General features: G+C 33.4%; 1 protein-coding gene across 6 annotated transcripts in view; it reads left to right on the top strand.

Moving 5' to 3' along the window:
- STXBP5L (syntaxin binding protein 5L) overlaps positions 1-24,967 on the top strand; it is a 416,226-nt gene that overhangs the window by 312,041 nt on the left and 79,218 nt on the right. For 3 of the 6 annotated variants that reach the window (XM_082624250.1, XM_082624247.1, XM_082624246.1), the window contains exons 19-21: positions 337-488; positions 13,161-13,226; positions 20,236-20,328. In XM_082624250.1, the coding sequence (XP_082480376.1) occupies positions 337-488; positions 13,161-13,226; positions 20,236-20,328 (311 nt within the window). Of the gene's footprint in view, positions 1-336; positions 489-2,399; positions 2,532-13,160; positions 13,227-20,235; positions 20,329-24,967 lie in introns of all 6 variants that reach the window. The other 3 variants (XM_082624249.1, XM_082624248.1, XM_082624251.1) reach the window with 2 other exon arrangements.

The following is a 24,967-nucleotide window of genomic DNA, read 5'->3' as shown; positions in this document are numbered from 1 at the left end:
TTCCCCCCTTCATAGCAAAAAGATTTTATATGATTTGTCTGTAAAAACATAAAATCAAGTTAAAGAGCAAGTTGAGTAATTACTACTTACATGATAAAATTTATGACAAAATATGATTGCAGGTCATTCCTATTTTTTGCAGTGGTCATGACTATTATATAAGGTTAACCTATCCTATGTAAAGGCACCATATCCTTCCTGACTTTCACCAGTCACTGCCTGACTTACCCAACCCTAAAGCATTAGTTTCCAATAATCTTATTTATTTTTAAATTCAGAGATAAAAATAATAATGGTTGGCGTAATAAATTCTAGTTGCTTTTTTTTTTCTCTCAGAGTTGCATTTGGGAACTGCAATGGGTTGGCTGTGGTGGATTTTATACAGAAGACAGTACTGTTAAGCATGGGGACCATTGACCTATATAGATCAAGTGACCTATACCAACGACAACCACGGTCTCCTCGAAAAAACAAGCAGTTCATTGCAGGTAGGAGATAAGATCGTTATGAACTTGATTAGTTCACCTGTTTTCTTACCTTTAGATTTCTTGTCTTCTGTGATGCTATTCAAATGCACAGCAATATAAAGTCAACATAATTTACAATACCACGTAAGTAAAATTGGTCAGAAACATAGTAAGAATCTTTGAAAGGGTAAAGGAGGTGTTTAAACCACAATTTGTTGTTAATGTTAGGAAGGATCTCAAGTTTCTTAAGTTGAATTCCTAAAAAATGACAAAAAATAAGGTATTAAATATAAAAAGGCTAAGAAAATCAGGCTCTCTAGTTGAAAAAGCTGCTTGCGATGGTTGTGTTAATTGGGATAGCTTTCTTCTAATATATGATAGCTTTAAAAATATAACTTAAGGTCATTCACTAGTTTTAATTTTTTTAATTAACTCCATTTTTTGGCTGTCACCTTTCCTTGTTGGATGGTGACTTTCTTGGAGGTATTTTCACAAATGCAGTAAACATTATTAACATTTTAAAATGCTATGAAAGATGATATTTTTCTTGACAGGACAAATTAGGAAAACATACTAAAATACAAGCCAAAATACTTTCTACGTATAATGCCAAACCTTGATATGCCAAATTATCCAAAGTTGTACTAAAATTTCAGTATATATCCAAATAGTTGGCTTTGCAAACATTGCCAACATTTTGTATATTTTCTGTCCACTGACATAGTTTAGTTGGTAAAAAATTGGCTGAGCTAAAAGGTTTGCAGGTGGAAATGCATCTATAGTATTATGTGTTACTTTATACAGTTTTTAAAATTTTCTACTGTTTTTTTAAATAATCAGTTGAATATTGACACTTTTACTAAATATACCCATGTAAAGAATATTTTAAAGTAAAAAGAGTACATTATGGTAGGTGTTATTTTCTAAATAGCAAATGTGCCAAATTTAACATCTGAATGTGGTAATAAATGAAGTTTCCTTTTGAACTAATGAAAAATTATTTGATATACTGAAATTCTCCTTCTTTGTTAATCTTTCTTTCGTAAACCTATACCCTTTCCAAATTGCTAATTTAGACCATTTTCAGGAGCACAAAAGTTCTCCTTCAGAACCTGAAGTTTCTTTGTTTTTTGTTAGGGATCTCAACTTTTAAAAATATTTTATGAGTGCTAGCAAAAAATTAGACAGGTTCTGCTTCTACCACGACTGGGTTTTGAAAGAAAGGCAGAATAAGAGAAATTGTGCATGAATGTACCATGAGATTCCCTCACGATCGAGAAAGAGAAAGTTGACTTTTGAAAGTTCATGGACTCTTGATAGAAAGATGTTAGGGGATAGTAGGCACTGTTTGAATGCTGAAACACTAATTCAATCAGAAAAGCTGTGGATCCTAAGACAGCATCTAAATTACTTGCTGGATATACACAGTGGGATGACAAAGTGTATATTTTGACAGAGGTAATACAATTATTATTTAATTTAAACTTACTGAGCCTCAAAAATTATGATTAGAGCTCAGAATTTTAATGACTTTAAAATTAGGAAAACTGTGATGAAGTTATAAACTCTGCTTGTATTTAGTATATATGATGAGTACTCACTTTGTTATTAAAAAAAAGACTAAAATCCCTAAGCTTTCTTGTTAATACTGAAGATTAAAGACAACCATTTTTATATTTATGAGGTAACATACATATTATTTATAAGCTAAATAAGTTTACTATGTAAAAATCATAAAGAGAAATATGCCATTTATTTGATATTTGATTATATAAAATTACTACAGCATTCTCATCATTCATCTATCACCTCACTTTCTAATTGATTTATTTTTTTAATATCTCCTTTCTAATTTGATTACCTAAACTTGCTGCAATTTCTTCATCTTGGCTGTTCTATATTCTGGTATGATATCACTTCCTTTCACTTTAGACTATTTTTCTCTCTTTCTTCTGCCTGCTGCTGATGCTGGTGTTCTGGCATGTTCCAAAGACAACTTTTGCATGCGTGGCCTGTCTAACTTTTATCCTGATTTAACGAAACGGATCCGTACTTCCTACCAGAGTAAGTTCAATAAAGGTTAGGCAAATAGCTTTTTTTAAGTCATAATGCTTGAGTTAAATCCATATATCTGTGCTCAGTAATGTGTTTTTAAAAACACATTCAGCATGCATGCAAATTTTTGTTTTGTTATGGAAATGCAACCTGATAATTTTAATAAAAATTATATAAATATTTCAAATAGTTATATCATATACCCATTTACCCATATTCATTGTTTCAGTGTTTATTTCAAACCATGTGTAATATGCTATTAGTCCAAGAGCTTATTGTCTTCTGTTTTGAGGAGGAAGAGCCATGGTGTCCTTGTAAATAATAAACTTGATATTCTAGCATCAATAATAATTGAATGCTTATTTTGGAAACCTTATGCCTTTGGCCATTTTATAAAATTATTGTAACCAGGGCCACAGTACTTGCTTTTTCTAATGTAATTAGATTTCTTAGGGGTAGCATTTCTGATGCTTTTCATTAAAATAGAATATACAAACACACATTTCTATAGTGATTTTAGGAAACAAACACTGTGAAACTGGGGAATTAAGGTCACAAATAAAAGTCACTAATATTAACATTTACCATGGTAGCAAATGCAAATCTGAAGATGGTGTGTCAAATATTCTATTAAATGGTGCAGAAAGAGTGGGGAGTGAGAGTATGATTGGAGGTGCAGATGATACTAGTGATATTATGGGTGAGTACTTATTGACATGAGGAGATGTATATAATATGTTAATCAATATGTTTAAAAAGAACTTAATACATATAAGACAATCTCATATTTGTATAAAATATATATATGGATACATACATGTTTGTTGCTTGTATCCTGAATTTCTTCAGACCTCACCTCACCAGCTTGTGCATACTTAATGGAATTACATCACTTATAAAAACCTAAAATTTTGTGTTCCATTAGCTATAGGAAGTCAATACCTGTGAAAGCCTTAAAATTTTTCTGGGGTGCAGAGGGTGACTTATTTTTGCTCAGAACTATTCTTTAGTTTTCTACTCTGAGCACCCCCTTTTTCAGCGCTTCCCACCGCCTCTACTCCTGGTGCCTTGTGATAGAACACATATCTGTGTTGGCTTCTGCTGTTACTAAAACAGAAACTTATTAGGTATTATAACATTTCTTGACACCTGAAATTTATATGTAATTTTAGTTTCCATAATTAAAATTTCCATAAAAGTTGTATTGGAACACAGCCAAACTTATTCATTTATGTATTGTTTCTGGCTGCTTCCAAACTACAATGGACGAGTTGATTAGTTGCAACAGAAACCATATGGCCCCTAGAGAATGGACTTGAGGATACGGGGAGGGGGAAGGGTAAGCTGGGACAAAGTGAGAGAGTGGCATGGACATATATACACTACCAAACGTAAAATAGATAGCCAGTGGGAAGCAACTACATAGCACAGGGAGATCAGCTCAATGCTTTGTGACCACCTAGAGGGGTGGGATATGGAGGGTGGGAGGGAGGAAGATGCAAGAGGGAAGAGATATGGGGACATATGTATATGTATAACTGATTCACTTTGTTATTAAAGCAGAAACTAACACACCATTGTAAAGCAATTATACTCTAGTAAAGATGTTAAAAAAAATTGCCCACCTGAAAAAATAAAAAACCATATGGCCCATGAGACCTAAATATTTACTGTCTTGCTCCTCACATAAATTTGCTGACCTCTCCCCTATACTATTCTTCATTACCCATCCCCTACCACCTAAACGGTTTCAGCCAAAACCTTTCCTGAAAATAGTTTCCAGGTGGTTTAACACACATACTCAGACTTCAGAATCCTAGTTTAGCCTTCTCAAGGTAGAATCCCCCTACTGTGTGTGTGTGTGTGTGTGTGTGAGAGAGAGAGAATGCATCCATCTGCACAGATAAAGTTTCTGGAACATGAGATTGTAGGTTTTATAAATTTTAATATATTTTATGGTATTTCTATAATAAACACATAATGCTTTTATAGTAAAAAGAAGTTGGATACTGAGGATAAGAAGCAGGCTCTTAGTTAATCTGAATTCTACAATATCAACCATGATATTAAAGTTCATTACTTCAGTAATCTTATGTTGCCTTCAGAATAAAAAAGCCAAGATTTTAAACCTTCATTCAGGGTACTCTAAAATATAATTCTTATCTGCATCTTCAAATGAATTTTCTACTACTCCTATAAAAACACTCCTCTTAAGCCAGTGTATGTATCTTACTACATTTATAATTTACTTATAAGTGAAACTCTCCTGGCAACTTTCCTTAGATTTCACTCCCTATAGTAAACCTTTCCTGCTGCCATTAGAGCACTTTGCACCAATTCCTTAATTTAAATGTCTATAGTGCCTAAGGTGTACAGGCACTATACACCGTACACTATGTGTATGGTGTACACAGTAGTGTCTGAACCATTTAATTGGTATTTAGATTTGTTTGTATTTTTATGCATATACTCTACCTTTATAAATGCATGATAAGAACCTGAAGACCACATCTAAAATTGTTATTATCCTCTACACCCAGCACAAGTATGAGCTCAGCAAGTCAATGATGATGGTAGTGCGATAGAGCATGACAGGAGACTCTTTTTGCTCACATGAATAGCCAGCGGACTTTTCAGATTTGATAAATGAGAGTAGACATGGCTTCTGGGTTCACTGGAATTTTGCAAATAAATCATAGTTTCTTCTAAACAAAGAGTTAAAGTGTCAAGACAGGAGTAAAATCAAGTCCTCAGAAGGCCATAAAAGATGTTCTATGTCTTCCATGGGACTATGATTTGTGGATGCAAAGAAATGCTTTGGAAAGAGCAAGAGACATAGGGTGAGAAGGTTTATATCAAGTTCTGCCTTTTCTTCTTATTGACTACTCATTACATTTATAATCTTAAGCAAGTCATTTAACTGAGTTTCTTTTTTCTCATATATAAAGTAAAAATCATAATCCCTACTTTCCCCTTAGAGACTTCTGGAACTTTTCAAGATTAGTGTTTGTAATTGCACTTCTATAAATATTACACATTATTATTATAATAGAAGATGAAACCACGTCACAGGTTAAATAACCTTTCCAGAATACAGCAAATCTATGGAAGAATTTAGGGCTAACATCCAGTCAGCTGCCTCATCACCTAGTACTCTTTCTACTTGTTATAATGACAAATTCTGCTAGTTAAAAATTGATAATATACCATTTGAACCAAAGGAGGTTTGAAAGGTATGCTTAAGGTAGAACATTGTCAGAAAAGGTGCTTATGCATCAATTTCTAGTTATGCATTGGGGAATCCTTTGGAAGTTTCAGTCCTATCTACAGACATTTTCTGTCTTTCACTGCATAGTTTGTTCAGAGTGTGGGGAGTCATAACAGATTCTGGAAATACACATCAGTAACATAAAGAAAAATTGAACGAAAAGGGGAAGATAAGAGAAAACTAGCAAAGAGAGACAAATAAACATTTTCAAAAATGAATGGAGCGGGCTTCCCTGGTGGCGCAGTGGTTAAGAATCTGCCTGCCAATGCAGGGGATCCAGGTTCGAGCCCTGGTCTGGGAACATCCCACATGCCACGGAGCAACTAAACCCGTGAGCCACAGCTACTGAGCCCACATGCCACAACTGAAGCCCACGAGCCTAGAGCCCATGCTCCACAACGAGAAGCCACCGTGATGAGAAGCCTGCACACCGCAACGAAGAGTAGCCCCCACTTGCTGCACCTAGAGAAAGCCTGCATGCAGCAACAAAGACCCAACGCAGCCAAAAATAAATAGAGAAAGTCAAGAATGGAGGAGGAGTAAAACAAAGAATAAGAGGAATGCCTCAAGGAACAAAAACTAGCAAAAATTATGGTAAACAATGAATGGGAAAAGTCCATTTATTTAAAAAATATTTATTAAGCATCTTCTGTGTAAAAGATTTTTTAGGCAATAGATATATAATGATGAATGAAATAATTATAGTCTCTTCCCTCAATTTATAAAAGAAAACATAAAAAGAAATTCGTAGATATACAATTATAGTTGAAAAAATAAAGCAATCCTATGAAAGAAAAAAATTAGACGTGGAAAAGTTGGACCTATTTTTGAGAGTGTTGTTAGGGAAGGGCCTATCTGAGGAGGAAACATTTAAGTGAATCCTTACAAGATAAGAAGGAATCAGACAAAGCTTTGAACTTACACTTCTGACCACGGTAGAGTAACAGGGACAAGATTTAACATCCTGCCTCAAACAAACAGAAACAGCCATAATAAATGAAGCTGTGGTTTTTAAGACATGGGACATCAGACAATGAAGAACAGTAATTTCTGACAGATAAGAAACAAAAGAAGTGAACCCTACAACCATACTTCTTTACTGCCCTGAGAGAGTTTCTAGACTACAGCAAAGGGAGAAGAGGAAACCAGTCAACTCTCTATGCTGAGAAGATGGAGATGAGAAACTGGGGAAACCAAAGCAGCTACAGCTCCTAAAGGGAGGATCCCAGAGATCTACAGTTTCCTCCTCTAACAGATCAACACGTACCTATGATGTAGCTACCCAGGGACAGGTAAAGAACCATCTGAAAGGATTAAAGGAAATGGTACCCAACACTCAAACAAAGGGAATAGTGCCTATTTTTTCCCACCAGGCAGACTAATATATATATATATATATATATATATATATATATATATATATATATATATATATATATATATATATATATATATATATATATATATATATAATTCACATCTGCTTCTAATTAACATTGTACTGGGGATTCTAACCAGTGTAGTCAGGCAAGAGAAAGAAATAAAAGTTAGCCAGACTGGAAAAGAAGTTAAATCATCCTTTTTCATAGACAACATGATCATCTATGAAGAAAATCTAATGAAGTCTACAAAAGAGCTACTAGAACTAGTAAGTGAGTTTAACAAAGTACAGGATATAAGGTCAGTATACAAAAATTAATTTTATTTCTGTCAACCTGCAACACTTAGGCATAAATTAAACAACAGATGTGAAAGACCCATGCATTGAAAACCAGAAAACATTTCTGAGAGAAGTTAAAGAAGACCTTAAAACATGAAAAATTACATGTCTCAATATTATTAATATATCAGTTCTCTCCCAATTGATCTGTAGTTCAATACAATCCCAATAAATATCCATCAGACTTTTTAATAGAAATTGACAAACTGATTCTAAAGTCCATGTAGAAATGCAAAGGATTTAGAGTAGCCAAAACAGCTTTTAAAAAGAACAATCTTGGAGAACCAACACTACCTAATTTCAAGACTTTTTAAAAAATTCGTGTGTTATTGAGTCAGGTTGGTATCGGTCCAAAGACATATATGTCAATGGAACTCAACAGAATCCAGAAATACATCTACACATATATAGACAACCGATTTTTTTATAAAGATGCAAAGGTAATTAAGCAGAGAAAGAATAGTCTTTTCTACAAATGATATTTAAATAATTGAATGTCCTTTTGTAAAAAAAATAACTTTGATCCATACTTTGTACTATATTTTTAACAGTTAACTTACAATGGATCATAAGCTTTAATATAAAACCTAAAACCATAAATCTAGGGAGAAAGGAGAAAAATTTTGTTACCTTAGGTTAGGCAAAAGTGTTTTAGATAATATACCAATAACATGCTCCATAAAAGAACAAATGTATGGATAAATTGGATTTTTTCAAAACTAAAAATTTCTGCTCTTTAAAAGACAATTTTGAGAGTGAAAAGTTAAGCCATGGACTAGGAGAAAATATTTGCAAAGCATATATCTGATAAAGGACTTGTATCTAGAATAACATTTTTTAATTTCTCAGAACTCAATAATAAGCAAGCAACCCTGTAAAAATATAGGCCAAAGATTTGAATAAATAATTCACAAATGAAAATATAGTGATAAAAATACGCATACGAAAAGATACTCAAAAACATTCATTATTAAGAAAATCAAATTAAAACTACAGTGAGATATAATAATACACCTATTATCATAACTATAATTTAAAAGACTGATCATACCAAGTACTGGCAAGAATGTAGAAGAAACAGAATCTGTTACACACTACTGGTGGGAATGTACAATGGTATAACCATTTGTCAGGTTCTAAAGATTTAAACATACACTTATAATATGACCTAGCCACTTTACATGTAGTTATTTACCCTAGATAAATGAAAGCATATATCCATACAAAGACATTCATAGCAGCCAAAAATTCAAATATCTTTAGTAATCAAAAACTAAAACAACTAACATCTCCGTTGAAAACTAAATGAAAAAACAAATCTTGTATGTTTGTTCAGTGGTCTACTATGCAGTAATAAAAAGGTATGCACTATTGATATGTGCTATACCATGGATGAATCTCAAAATAATGAATCTTACATTGAGTTAGAGAAACCAGACAAAAAAGGTTAGATACTATATGATTCCATTTATATAAAATTTTAGGAAATGAAAACTAATGCAGAGTGACAGAAAGCAGACCAATGGTTGCCTGGGGATGGGGAAGGGGCTGATATGGAGAGGGCTGGAAAGGAGGGTTACAAAAGGACACAACGAAACTCTTGGATACGTTTATTATCTTGATTGTAGAGATGGTTTCACAGGGGTATACATATGTCAAGATTTATCAGATTAAATACTTTATAAATGTCAGTTGAACCTCAATTGGCAAGAACATTCCCAAAGTGTAGACTATTTATATATGTGAAGACATTTGTACACTGAGTATTAGTCTCCTAAAGAATATTGGTATTTTATTTAACATTCACAAGTTGCTACTTCAAATACAATATTGATTAAATTATCCATTAAGACATATTATAGGTATATATTCTTAGAAATCTTTAAATAAATGTTGATATAATTCATTGTACCCAAGGGGGTTTTGTCTTCTGATATTCAATTATTTATTTACCATAACATATCTCTATCTGATCTTAACCGGGATTTACTATTTTCTAATGAATCACCTTACAAATCTTCCAAATTTAGTTGTCAATTTGCTTTACTTTATCCATATATCAGACATAACTTTCTCCACATAATCTTTGGGAAATCTCACCATTGAGTTTTCAATATATTATGAGGAAAAACACAATTATTTGGCATTACCCTGAGCACTTCAATGAATACCTACTAGTGTCAGTAATGGATTAACCAGTTTACCTGGTTTCCATTCCTTTGTTCCACATGCCTTCAATACAGCTTTAACAGTATTTCCAAGAGATTAGATATAAGTGGAGGGGCTTTCCATTTCCAGATAAGATGTTGAAAGATATAAAAATTCTTCATCCCCATGGTAACAATGACGACACAACAATAATAAAATCCTGTGATAATAACAATGATAAAGTTAAAATTATACTTTTCTACGAGGCTTCTGAAGAGTGGTGGATTCAAAGAAGCCCTGATTAACTGAATTCCAGAGAGATAAGAGCCATTCATAGATAAGCAGAAAACCGCAGCTGCTTTTATACCTGGGGCAAGTGACTGAGCTGGACACAGGTCAGGAAAGGAATGGGCCTTCTGTAGATGGACAGACTGCAAAGAATAGGAACAACTATAGGTTTAATGACTATCTGGACTGAACTGTTGAATGGGAATCTGAAATAGCTCTAAACACAAAATTATTCAGTTTGGCAATTCTCTGCCAACTAACCCCACCACTCTCAGAATTTTTTTGAGAAAGTGGCAGCAAATAAGAAAGCACAGAGAATTTATGCAGTCTCAAAGTGCTTGCATTCAGGGGTTATTATAGAATTTGACCCAAGCTGAATGAAACTATCTGAAACTGCATCTCAACCCTCTTTCTGCACAAATACTGGGAAAATTAGGAATCAGCCCCTTGAGGAAGGGTTAGGGAAGTTTGTATGTTGGATTGAGGAGCAAAGAAATTTTGAAGAGAAACCTAATCTAATTAAAGCTGCAGACCAGCCCTAGTTCAATTCAGTACTGTGTAGAATCTGATTGCTTAGCACTTCACTTGAGTTGTCTAAGGACAAAAATTGGTAAGGCTTTAAAAAACTTAAGCAACTCTCTTAACCAAATTGACCTAACTGACATAAATAGACACCTACACCACACTAATGAAAATGTGCATCTTTTTTCATTAGATGTGGAATATTCACAAATATAGACTGAGTCATGAAACAATAAAGAATTAAAATCAAGCAGAGTAAGTTCTCTGATCATAAGAGAAATTAAATTAGAAATCCGTAACAAATGTCTTAAAATCCCCCAATATTTGAAAATTAATAGCTCATGTCTTAAAGAAATCACAAGGAATTTAAAAAATATTTTTAACTTAGTGAAAGTATAAACACAAAATATCAAAATTTGTGATACTGAGATGTTACTAAAGTAGTGCCTAATGGAAAATTTAGAACATTAGAAGCTTAAATTAGAAAAAAGGTCTCAGATCAGTAATCTAATAGCTCTACCAATATCAGACAAAATAGATTTTAAATCAAAAAATTTCACTAAAGAGGGACAACTTAAAACGATTAAATGGTCAGTATATCAAAAAGATATAACAATTATAAATATATGCACCTGACAACAGAGCTACAAAGTACATGAAGCAATATCTGACAGAATCAAAGGGATAGACAATTCAACAATAATTATTGGTAATTTTAATACTCCAGTTTTAAATATAATACGAGAACTAGGCAGAAGGCCAAAGAGGCAATAGAAGACTTGAAAACTGCCATGTATAAGACCTGTACACTCATATCTACAGAAAGAAAATGTTTAAACATTATTTAAATGGAGGAGATACCATCTTTATGGGTTGGAAGACTCAATATTTTTAAGATATGTATTCTACCAAATTATCTATAGATTTATCGCAACTCAATAACAATCTAACATATCTTTTTATAGAAATTGACAAACTGATTTTAAAATGTATGTAGAAATGCAAAGGATCTAGAATAACTAAAACACTTTTGCAAAAGAACAAAGTTGGAAGATTTCACTTCCTGATTACAAGATGTAATATAAACCTGCATTAATTAGTGTGGTAGTCAAAAAAAAAAAAAAAAAGACAAATAGACCAATGATTACAGAATAGAGAATCCAGAAATTGACCCACACATACATGGTCAGTTTATTTTTGACTAAGGCACTAACACAAATCAATGAGGAAGGAAAATCTTTTTAACAATTAATCAGTGAACAACTGGGCAAATAGATAGGGGGAAAATGGACCTTAATCCCTACCTCACACCATAATCAAAATTAACTTGAGATTAATTATAGTCCTGAAAATGAAAGCTAAAAATTAAAAAAAGTTTCTTGAGAAAACAAAGAGTGATATTTTCCTTACCATGGGGTAGGCAATGATTACTTATACAGGAATCAAGAAAAAAATTCTAAAGAAAAGAAAAAAATCAATAAATTGCCCTTAAGGTAAATTAATCTTTTGATCATCAATAGACATCTTATTGTCACCAAGAAAATGGAAAGTTAAGTCACAAATGGAAGAAAATATTCACAATACCTACTTCTGACAAAAGACTCTTAAGCAAAATATGTAAAGAATTCTATTGAAGATTTGGCACTACTCGGTTCTGTAACCTTAAATAGTTTAAACTCTCTGAACTTACAATTTCTTATTTATCAAGCGTAAGGGTTGGGATAGAGTGTGACAATGGACATTTTCTAAAATTCTATGATTTTTTTGAACCTACAGCAAGTTTATTAGTACAAATTATATAAAGAAGGAGGTGGTGGAAAGGAATATGAATAAAGATGGTTTGGGTAATTGACAATGGCTCTTAAATACCCCTGGTTATGGGGATTTACATTAAAGTAGAAACTCTGAATATTTATTTACAAAGAAAAAATATGAAACTCTCCAATAAGGGTAGGAAAACCCTAAAGATATTTTGTAAATGACACAGGAATGCAGACTGGCAGATAGTGGGAATTACAAAATGTTTATTAGTCTATTGTGCCTATCCTTATATTTTTCAGGAAAGTGACAATAGAATATAAGAAATATTAGAAATGAGGAAAATATAGTGCTTATTATAAGAAGGAATTTGATACCATTGAACAAACCATTTAGTATTTACTATACAATACTGCATTTTTATAAATAGGTATAATATTTAAAATTTGTTATATCTCCTTGAAGGTCTTTAAAAAGCCAATAACCATTTCTCTTGGAAGTGGAAGATTTGATTAGATCTTTTAAAAAACCCCTTCTACTTCTTGTTTTTCTTGGTCTATTTTCAGATGAAACTACATCATTTACTAAAATAGTTACTTCATATGAAAAAATAAGAAAAGGAATTTTATATCTTTCCACCATCATATTCAATTACCCTTTATATATCAGTTAGTTATTGCTTATTTTTTCCTATGTCATTGTTAAAATTTTTCAAAATAATTGTCATAACATAAGCATAGAAAAGTTCTCACAGGGGAAAAATAAAACCTTTTAAAACTTATAGGATCTGGAGCCTGTGCTCCGCAACGGGAGAGGCCACGACAGTGAGAGGCTGCCGTACCGCAAAAAAAAAAAAAAAAAACTTACAGGAATTAATAAGAATTATCTACGAAATTTTAGCAAATTTTCTCATTTTTTGTCATTTCATTTTCAGGTTTAACTGAGCTGAATGACAGTCCAGTTCCCCTGGAACTTGAGCGTTGCAAGTCTCCCACTTCAGGTAAACATGAGTGGTATTTTTCAATCTTCTGAAGATTACTTCACTGCAGTTATCTACTGCTTTATCTTCATAATTCTTGAGAAATTCATAATTTTAGTAATTAGGTGTAATTTCATTTTGAAATTTAACCATAAGCAAACTCTATTCCAAAATAAAATAGAAATAAATGTCTTAAAATATTTATTACTTCCCAAAAAATTAAGATCAGAGGTATGAGTGTAATACTTTTAAAAACATTTTAAAGGAAGTTATTTTGCAGATATATTAATAATGCTAAGTAAAAATTGTAATATTATACAGAAACTGTCTCATAGCTAGAGCTGAATTAGTGGGAAATATATACTGTAGGTGCAGTAACGTATGAAACCATCCCTCTGGATCATAGTTTTGAAACGTATATTCATTGGCAAAAGAAAAATGATAATATATGTGAGCCCATTATATTAAAAATATGAGTATAAAGCTTCTTAGGAGTAAGTTTTTAAGGTCTGTGAAAAAAGAGGGTATAGTACAAATTGTTGGGTGTTAGCATTGTGAATAATTTGCTTTTAAAAAATTTTTTATTTACCAGATTTTTCTGTAATATACACATAGTAACATGTAAATTTTTAAGCACCAAAAAATTAGGTATATCTTTGACATTGAATTGTAGATCTGTTTTCAGAGTATCAAAAAATTATTTTTTTATTTAAATTATTTTATTTAAATTTTTTTTAACTTCATGCAAATTTATAAACATTTAGTTATCTCTTTATAAAGCAATGAATTTTGACTTTTAGAAATTCAGCTGGAATTTTGACATTCTTCAATCTACTTCCTTAAGAGTTGTTAGTTGTTTTTTGTTATTCTTCAGGAATGTAGGCTGAATAGAATCTAGTTGTGTCCTGTGTAAATTTCTGTTTTAATCATATCCATCTAATCCTTATTTTACTGCTTTCACATTAAGCATGGTCTCATACATTTACCCTTTCTTTTGCATTCCCATTGGCAGCATCCTAATATAGGTATTTATTACACCATACCTAGAATATTACAAAATTATTCTAACAGGTGTTTCTATTTTCCACCTCTCCCTCTTAGAATTCATTTTGCATATCATGTTGCAAAATCAATCTCCTTATAATATTACTTTGATATTTTCCCGTGTCAGAAATCTTCAATTAAAATATAATTTAATATCCTATATCAAATTCTATTAATTTAACCTCACTTTAAATTCTCATCTATAATCTGAATTTGAATAGTAATACATTTATTAGGTTCTAATATCAAAAAGAAATGGAATAAAAAAAATTTCGCTCCCATTCTTCCCCATACGTTGTTTCTACTCTCTTGAAAAAATAAACATTATTGGTAGTTTCTTGTTTATCCTTCCAGGCAATTTGTGTTTGTAAACCAAAAAGAAACAGACTTTTGCCTTCTGTTTTGTACAAAAGTAGTATATTATGCACTTCGTTGTACCTTGCTTTCACTTTACAGTGTATCTTGCTTTCCATTTCATTACATAAAGTATTTTCTTATTCTTATTTACATTTATATGATATTGAATTACATGTGTGTACTATAATTTATTTAATCATTTTACCAATTAAAGGACACATAGTTTAGTACCAGTCTATTGCTATGTCAAACAATGCCACAGTGACTAACCTTGGTACATTCCTCACTTTAAATGTGTGCAGGTATATCTATCAGATAAATTCCTAAAATTGAAGTTGCTGGGTCAAAGAGTATACACCTGTTTAATCTTTATAGATACTCCCCAACTGCTCTTCTTGGGGTTTGCAACAGTTCTCTCTCCTTCTAGCAATAACATGAAAATATTGGTTATCAAATTTTTTTTATCTTTGCAAGTCTGTTTGGTAAAAAGAATATGTCAGTGCAGTTTCAATTTACCTCTCACATATTATAAGTGATGTTGACCACCCTTTTATATATTTAAGAGTTCTTTAAATATTTTTTGTAAATTATCTATTCATATACTTTGCCCATTTTCTATAGGGTGGTTCATTCTTTTTAAATTAATTAGACCTCTTCATAAGTTAAGAAGATTTTCCCTTTATGACATGAGATCCAAATATTTTTCTCAATTTTAACTTTTAACTTTGCTTGTGGTATATCTTGCCTTAGAGCAGTTTTTTTCTAATCATTGATCTTTTCTTTTAAGGACTTCTTTATGCCCAATAATTTAAATACTATTGGTTGTCTACTTTTTAACATTTTAGTAGAATTCCCGTCATTTACCCTTTATAGTTACTTATCTTGTATATTTGTACTTTCTCTGAAAAGAAAATTTTTTTCATTTTGGAACATTTCTAAAAATATACCATACACATATGAAAAGATTGGGAGCCTTTCTTTAATTAGGGTAACTAAATTGATCTATTTTGCTGTTTAAACCCAAACAGTGGTTTTACTGGGTTTTTTTACTTTGTTTTTTAGCTTACTGATTTCTGCTTTATCTTTATTAGTCTCCTCTGTTTCCTTCATTTTACTTTTTCCTTTTTCACCTTTTTTTGGTAGATGCTTAATTCATTTATATTTATTGTTTCTTACATATTGATAAAACAAGGCTAAATTTCTCTTTGAACTCTGTTTTAACATGTAATAGCTTTTGATATATTAGGATTGCATTACAGTATTTTCTATATAGCAAACAGTTTGTTTATATTTCTTTGACCCAAGAGTTATTTAATGTAAATGTGTGGCATTAGGTAGCCATAAGTTTTACCTTATTAATCATGTTATTTAAGTCTCTCATGTCATTACTTATACTTTGATTACTTGACTTGTCAAAGATAGGGAAAAGGTGAATTAAAATATTGTATTAATCATGTGTTTGTCTATTTTTCCTTGTATCTGCTGTTTATTTTTTAAAATATTCATGTGTAAATATTCGAAGATATATCCACAGAAACTACATTCTTTACCATTAATCACCATTGTTCATTTCATATTGTGTCCTTCACCTGAATTCACTTTGTTTGCTATTAATACCACAACTCTTGCTTTTATTTGTAATTTCTTTTTGTATTCCTTGGCCTTACCTCTTTTGAGGTAAACTTTTTTAAAACTGAGGTGCAATATGTAAACCTCAAAGTGCATAATTCTTAAGAGTTCAGGTAGACTAGTTTTGACAAATGAATACACCAAGTAAACTTACCCAGATCAAGATATAGAATGTTACTGGAACCCCAGACACCTCCCTTATGCCCCTCTCAGCCACTAACCCCCACAAAGTTACCTGCTATTCTGACTTTTTTTTTTAATAAATAAAATTAATTTATTCAAATTTATATTCATATTTAAAATTGTATTTATTTTCTGTTATAACAAATTTAGCAGCTTGAAACAACACTTTAAAAAAATTTATTTTACATTATAGTTGATTTACAATGTTGTGTTAGTTTCAGGTGCACAGCAAAGTGATTCAGTTATACCTATACACGTATCTATTCTTTGTCAGATACTTTTCCTTTATAGGTTATTACAGAATATCGAGTAGAGTTCCCTGTGCTGTACAGTAGGTCCTTGTGTTGATTACCTATTTTCTTTTTTTTTTTTATTTTTTATTTTTTTGCTTTATAACAAATTTAATCAGTTATACATATACATATGTTTCCATATCCCCTCTATTCTGACTTTTATCATCATAGATTAGTTTTGTGGGTTTTGGACTCTCAGATGAATGGAATCATTCACTATTTACTTTTATTTTTTGCTTATTTTGTTCAACATTATGTGTATGATATTCATCTATGTTGCTGAATGATTTTTATTGATGTGTAATGTTCCATTATATGAATATATTTCTATTTATGCAGTTTATTATTGCTGAACATTTAGGTGGTTTTCAGTTGGGGGCTATTATAAGTAAAGCTGTTATGACCAATCTTGTCTAATTTTTAATACAAATATAACTCATTTCTGTGTTACATGTATCTGGGAGTGAGTTTTGAGGTCATAGGGTACGCATATGTTCAGCTGTTCAGCTTCAGGAAATACTACCAAGTTTTCTAAAGTGGTTGCACCAATTTTACTTCCATTAACGGTGTATAAAAGTTCTATTTGTTCCACATACTTGCCAATTTTCTTTTTTCAATTTCTTCCATTACTTCCATTACGGTGGAAGTAATGGAAGAAATTACTTCCATTATGAAAGTTCTGTTTGTTCCACATACTTGCCAATTTTCTTTTTTCAGTTTCAGTCATTCTGGAGTGTATATAGTGCTGTCTTGTTGTAGAATTAAATTGCACTGCATATCCCTGATGTCTAATGATTTTGATGAACTTTTACATTTATTGACTATTTTTAATATCCTCTTTTATAAGATATTCAAGTATTTTACTCATTGTTATTATGTTGCCAACTTTCTTTGATATATAAGAAATTTTGCCTATGTAGATAGGTAGATACATACATACATACAAAGAAGTACTTTTTCTGGATGTATATAGTGCAAAATATCTTTTCCCATTCTGTGCCTTGCCTTTTACTCTCTTAAAGGTGGACTTTTCATGAGCAGAAGTTTTTAATGCTAATGTTATTCAATTGATCAATACTTTCTTTTATTGTTAGTGCCTTATGTGCTTTGTTTTATTTTTAAGAAAATCTTTGCCTACCCCAAGTTCATAAAACTATTTCCCTATCTTCTAGGAGGCTTATTGTTTTACCTTCACTTTTAAGTTCAAGTTCCATTTGAAATGTATTTCTGTGTCTAATGTGAGGAAAGAGTCAAGGTTTATTACTTTCATTTAGGTATCCAGTTGACAAGGACCATTTATGAGAAAGCTATCATTTCCCCCACTACACTAAAATGGTACTTTTGCCACAAATTAGTGTACTCTACCATGTATGTGCATGTTTCTAGACTTTATGTTCTATTTCATTTGCGTGTTTACCATTAATCTGATTCCACACTGTTTTAATTGCTGTAGCCTTATAGTATTGCTGGTCCTTCAGTTTTGTTTTTGTAGTTCTTTTTCAAGAATGCTATAGCTATTTTAGGTCTTTTCTTTTCATATAACTTTTAGAAAAAACTTGTCAGTTTGCACACAAACAAATATGCTTGGATAGTGATTGCAGTTTCATTTCATCTATAGATCAGTTGGTCAGAAATGACATTCAAAAATGAATTTTCCACTTGGTATCTCTCCATTTATGTGTCTTCTTTACTTTCAGTAATATTTTTAGTCTTGTTTGTAGAGGTCTTACACATCTTTCATTAGCTTTATTACTCAGTATTTGCTATTTTTAAGTTGTAAATTCTTAAATATCTTTTTATTTTTTTATGGCTAGAATATAAAAATAATTTTTGTATATTGACCTCATGTCTGGAAAATTTGATAAACTTATTTCAGTAATTTGTCAATTCTTTTAGGTTATCTATGTATCCAGTTATGCTCCCCCCTGTTAAAATGACAGTTCCATTTCTTCTTTCTAAAGGAAGAAATTAGCTAGGACCTCCAAAACAATGCTGAATAGATGTGGTGTTAGCAGATATCTTTTCTTTTTTCCAGTCTCAGGTATGAGTCTTTCAAGATTTCAGAGTTAATTATGAGGAATATCTCTGAGTAAGAGAGGTCAGAAATTAGGAAAGCCAGAAACCGATAATCATTTTATAACCCTGCTTTCCTACATGGATCTTAAACTCCCTTTTAGCCCAATAAACCACAAGTAATATAGGGTGAAGTTTAATATTTTCTTAAATTAAATATTAATAGAATAATAATTCTAATTAATAGAATGACTATTAAATATTTCCTTTAGGATGTTGAGAGAGACAAGAGTAGGGATTGGGAGCTGAAAGGGTCCCAGTGAGCCAACCAGGATGCTGATGTTCTCAGCTTCCAGGATAACAATCATTTCGTATTATTCATTCACCCAACTATTTAACAAGTAATTTACAATATCTACAGTTAGAGTGATATTATGATATCCACTGAGAATAAACTAATGAACAAAATTAACATACCACATGCCAAATGGGACAGTCTATCTGCAGAAACCAACATTAAAGCAATAGTTATACAAATTGTTATTATTTTTAGTTAAAGCTGTGTAACCATTTTTCCCTCACCAGGTAAGCTTGTGCAGTTTGTGCACTGCATAAACATACATCCCAAGGGGGTAAGCAGAAGCTAACATGAGCCCTAGCTCCACTTACCTGGAACAGAACTGCAGTCCCCTAAAGGAAACAGCCCCTTTTTCTTTGGCCCAAGAAACTAACCAAGCCTTCAACTGTAGGGTTATGTCTGCCCACAAGGTGTGCATTTTTCTAATTTGTCCTACTTGAAGGTTTGCCTTTAAAAATCATTTTCCCAGTTTAACATCATTTTTTAGGTTAGCATTAGGTCCTCATGATTCTCACTGTCCACAATATACAATAGACTTATAATGCTACCAAATTCAAGTGAAGACTAGGGTGATAGAAATATTTATCCTTAAAAATATCTTGGGCTTCCCTGGTGGCACAGTGGTTGAGAGTCCACCTGCTGATGCAGGGGACGTGGGTTCATGCCCCGGTCCAGGAAGATCCCATGCCGTGGAGTGGCTGGGTCCGTGAGCCATGGCCGCTGAGCCTGTGCGTCCGGAGCCTGTGCTCCGCAACAGGAGAGGCCACAACAGTGAGAGGCCCGCGTACCGCAAAAAAACAAAACAAACAAAAAACTTTATTAAAAATTATGACAGAAAGTAATGTCACAAAATACTAAAAAAGAAGTAATCAACTCTGTTGTTCTCAAACCTGAGTTAGAACTAGGTCTCATAGCCTAGTTTGAATGCTGCCTCTGTGATTCTGCATGTCTAGAACCCCATTACATCCTCCAAAGAAGAATGCTTCTTCCTTCCAAATTGTCCTCTGTTGAGGCAGTACCAAAATACTCAGGTAAAGGCACAAAACAGACACCCTTCCAAATAGTTATCATGAAATTCAACTCTAAGGTAAAAATACTTGGTTTACTTGGGCTAAAAATTACATGCCAATAGTTTTTTATTCCCTTCCTTTAGGACTTGCTACCAGAACTCCCGAGGCAGCACCAGGCTTTTATAGGAATGAAATACCAGCTGTGAGACAGAGGAATCAAGTACATCACTTGCCAGGTGAAAAGTGAAAATCTCTTTTATGAACAAAGAAGTTATTCATACTCCATAATTTTCTAGACTTCACAATTTGTCTCAAAACCTTTATTCTTACTTGTGCTGAAAACACAGGTCCCTCATGGTGAATGAAGACTAATTTCCCTAAAGCAATGGTTAAAACTATAGACACCAACTTCATGAGATATAAAGCAGGAATTCCTAAGGCTTTTGACATTTGCCATAGAATTTAGATAGTGGTGGGGGTTTTTTTTGTTTTTTTTTTTACTGTAAACCTGGATAATTTCATCAGGCCTATAAGAAAATAATGGAGTGGGCAACAGATAATTCAGGGACAACCTAAGAGCCAAAAAGTAGTTTTGTAAAAATTCTCCTTAACTCTTCATGATACAATTAAATATTTTCTGTGATCAGAAACTGTGATTATCATGGAAACTCCAAAGAATCACCTCAAAGGGGCAATGCTCTCTCAAAAATAGTGAGCAGAAAAAAGGCCCTGTAAATTTAATGCAGATTCATTGAATATTTGATGCTGCTCATAGGGACCAAATCAGAATCAAACACAAGTTGTACAGCCTTCTTAAATTAGGCATTCATTACAAAATAGTTGTGACTAGATGTACAACTTAAACAAGCATGAATTACCAATGTTCTAGACCCCAAGTAAAGTCAGTGACTAAGGAACCTAAAAATAATTGTAACCCACAATTTTCCAAGATAGCAGTTTCTTTTTTTTTTTCCTTGTATAATACAACACCCCTGTGATATGCCTTTTTTCTGATGAGAAAACTGAAGCTCAGAGTATTTAAATAAGTGGAGCTAGAATCCCAACTGAGTTTCATTTGCTTGTAAAGCCTAAGCTTTCCCCCTGATTTTCATTAATAAATTGAGAACAAAAAATATTAGAATTACAAAAAATAATCACAATTGGAATTATATGACATCCGGTCAGTGGAGACAAGATAGCGGAGTAGAAGGATGTGAGCATACCCCTTCTTACAAAAACACCAAAATAATAACTGCTGAACAATCAACAACAAAAAATGCTGGAAAATACCAAAAATGATCCCCTACATCCTACAAGACAAAGAAGCCACAGTGAGACAGTAGGAGGGGCACAATCGTGATAAATCCCATACCCACCAGATGGTCAATCCACAAACTGGAAAATAATTATACCACAGAAGTTCTCCCACAGGAGTGAAAGTCTGAGCCCCACTTCAGGCTCCCCAGCCTGGGGTTCTGGCAATGGAAGGAAGAGCCCACAGAGAATCTGGCTTTGAAGGGCAGTGGAGTTTGATCATAGGAATTCCACAGGACTGGGGGAAACAAAAACTCCACTCTTGGAGGCACACACAAGGGCTTGTGTGCACCAGGACAAGGAAAAAAAGAAGTTGCCTCATAAGAGCCTGGGGCAGACTTAACTGCTAGTATTGGGGGGGTCTCCTGTGAAGGTGTGGGGGGCAGCTGTGGCTCACTGCAAGGACAAAAACACTGGTGGGAACTCACTGGTGTGATCCCTCCTGGAGGCCACCATTTCCTCTCCAAGATCTGGCCCCATCCAACACCCTGTAGGCTCCAGTGTGGGGACACCTCAGGCCAAACAACCTACAGGTCAGGAACTCAGCCCCACGCATCATCCAACAGGCTAAAGTCTTCTGAGCACAAAGCTGCCCATAAAACACATCCCCTGACGTGGCCCTGCCCTCCAGAGGGAACAGACCCAGCTCCAGCCACCAGTGGGCAGGAAGCAGTCCCTCCCATCATGAAGCCTTCATAAGCTTCTTAGACAGCCTCATCCACCAGGGGGCAGACAACAGAAGCAAAAAGAACTACAACCCCACAGCCTGTGGAATGGAAATCACAATCACAAAAAATTAGACAACATGAGACATCAGAAGAATATGTCCCAGATGAAGGAAGAAGATAAATCCCCAGAAGAACAACTAAATGAAGTGGAGATAGGCAATCTACCTGAAAAACAATTCAGAGTAATGATAGTAAAGATGATCCAAGATCTCAGAAAAAGAATGGAGGCACAGATCAAAAAGATACAAGAAATGTTTAACAAAGACTAAGAAAACTAAAAAACAAACAGATGAACAATATGATAAGTGAAATACAAAATACACTGGAAGGAATCAATAGCAGAGTAAGTGAGGCAGAAGAATGGATAAGTGAACTGGAAGACAGAATAGTGGAAATCACTGCTACAGAACAGAATAAAGAAAAAAGAATGAAAAGAAATGAAGACAGTCTTAGAGTCCTCTGGGACAATATAAAATGCACCAACACTCACATTATAGGGGTCCCAGAAGGAGAAGAGAGAGAGAAAGGACCTGAGAAAACATTTGAAGAGATAAAAGTTGAAAACTTCCCTAACATGGCAAAGGAAACAGTCACCCAAGTCTAGGAAGCACAGAGAGTCCCAGGCAGGATAAACCCAAGAAGGAACATGCAGAGACACACAGTAGTCAAACTGAAAAAATTAAAGACAAAGAAAAAATATTAAAAGTAACAAGAGAAAAATCAACAAATAAGACAAGGGAACTCCCATAAGGTTATCAGCTGATGTTTCAGCAGAAATTCTGCAGGCCAGAAGGGGTTGGCAAGATACATTTAAAGTGATGAAAGGGAAGACCCTACAACCGAGAATACTCTACCCAGCAAGGTTCTCATTCAGATTTGATGGAGAAGTCAAAAGCTTTACAGAAAGCAAAAGCTAAGAGAATTCAGCACTACCAGACCAGCTTTACAAAAAATGCTAAAGGAACTTCTCTAGGGGGAAAAGAAAAAGCCACAACTAAAAACAAGAAAATTACAAAGGGAAAAGCTCTCTGGTAAAGGCCAACACACAGTAAAGGTAGGATATCATTCATATACAAATACGAATTCAAAACCAGCAATTGTGAGAAGAGGAGAATACAAATGCAGGATATTGGAAATGCATTTAAAATGAAAAGGTCATCAACTTAAAACAATCTGTATACATAGAGTGCTAGATCAAAACCTCATGGTAACCACAAATGGAAAATCTACTAAGATACACAAAAAAGAAAAAGCAATCCAAACACAACATGAAAGATATTCATCAAATCACAAGAGAAGAGAACAAAACAGGAAGAAAAAAGACCTTCAAAAACAAATGCAAAACAATTAACAAAATGGCAATAAGAATATGTATATCAGTAATTACTTTAAACATAAACAGATTAAATGCCCCAACCAGAAGACAGAGTGGCTGAATGGATACAAAAACAAGACCCGTATATGTGCTCTCTACAGGAGACCCACTTCAGATCTAGGGACACATACAGACTGAAAGTGAGGGGATGGAAAAAGGTATTCCAGGCAAATGGAAATCAAAAGAAAGCTGGGGTAGCAATACTCATATCAGAGAAAATAGACTTTGAAATAAAGACTGTTACAAGAGACAAAGAAAGACACTACATAATGATCAAGGAATCAATCCAAGAAGAAGATACAATTGTAAAGATTTATGCACCCAACATAGGAGCATCTCAATATATAAGGCAATCGGGGCCTCCCTGGTGGCGCAGTGGTTGAGAGTCCGCCTGCCGATGCAGGGGATACGGGTTCGTGCCCCGGTCTGGGAGGATCCCATATGCCGCGGAGCAGCTGGGCCCGTGAGCCATGGCCGCTGAGCCTGTGCATCCGGAGCCTGTGCTCCGCAACGGGAGAGGCCACAACAGTGAGAGGCCCGCGTACTGCAAAAAAAAAAAAAAATATATATATATATATATATATATATATATAAGGCAATCACTAACAGCCATAAAAGGAGAAATTGACAATAACACAATAACAATGGGGGACTTTAACACCCCACTTTCCTCAATGGAAAGATCATCCAGACAGAAGATCAGTAAGGAAACACAGGCCTTAAATAACACATTAGACCAGATGGACTTAATTCATATTTATAGACCATTCCATCCAAAAGCAAGAGAATACACATTCTTCTCAAGCACACATGGAACATTCTGAAGGATAGATCACATGCTAGGCCACAAAGTGAGCCTCGGAAAATTTAAGAAAATTGAAATCATATCAAGCATATTTTCCAGCCACAACACTATGAGATTAGAAATCAACTACAAGAAAAAAAACTGTAAAAAAACACAAATACTTGGGGGATAAACAATATGCTACTAAACAACCAATGGCTCACTGAAGAAATCAAAAGGGAAATAAAAAATATCTAGAGACAAATGAAAACAAAAGCACAATGATCCAAAACCTATGGGATGCAGCAAAAGCAGTTCTAAGAGGAAAGTTTATAGCAATACAGTCTTACCACAGGAAACAAGAAAATCTCAAATAAACAAGTTAACCTTACAACTAAAGCAACTAGAGAAACAAGAAACAACAAAACCCAAAGTTAGTAGAAGGAAAGAAATAATAAACTCAGAGAGGAAATAAATGAAATAGAGACAAAGAAAACAATAGCAAAGATCAATGAAACTAAAATCTAGTTCTTTGAAAAGATAAACAATATTGATAAACCTTTAGCCAGAATCATCAAGAAAAAAAGGGAAAGGGCTCAAATCAATAAAATTAGGAATGAAAAAGGAGAAGTTACAATGGACACCACAGAAATACAAAGCAAAATAAGAGACTA

This window comes from Mesoplodon mirus (assembly GCF_964341445.2).
Source record: "Mesoplodon mirus genome assembly, chromosome: 6".
Taxonomy (NCBI): Eukaryota; Metazoa; Chordata; class Mammalia; order Artiodactyla; family Ziphiidae; genus Mesoplodon; species Mesoplodon mirus.
This window is presented reverse-complemented; position numbering and strand designations above follow the sequence as displayed.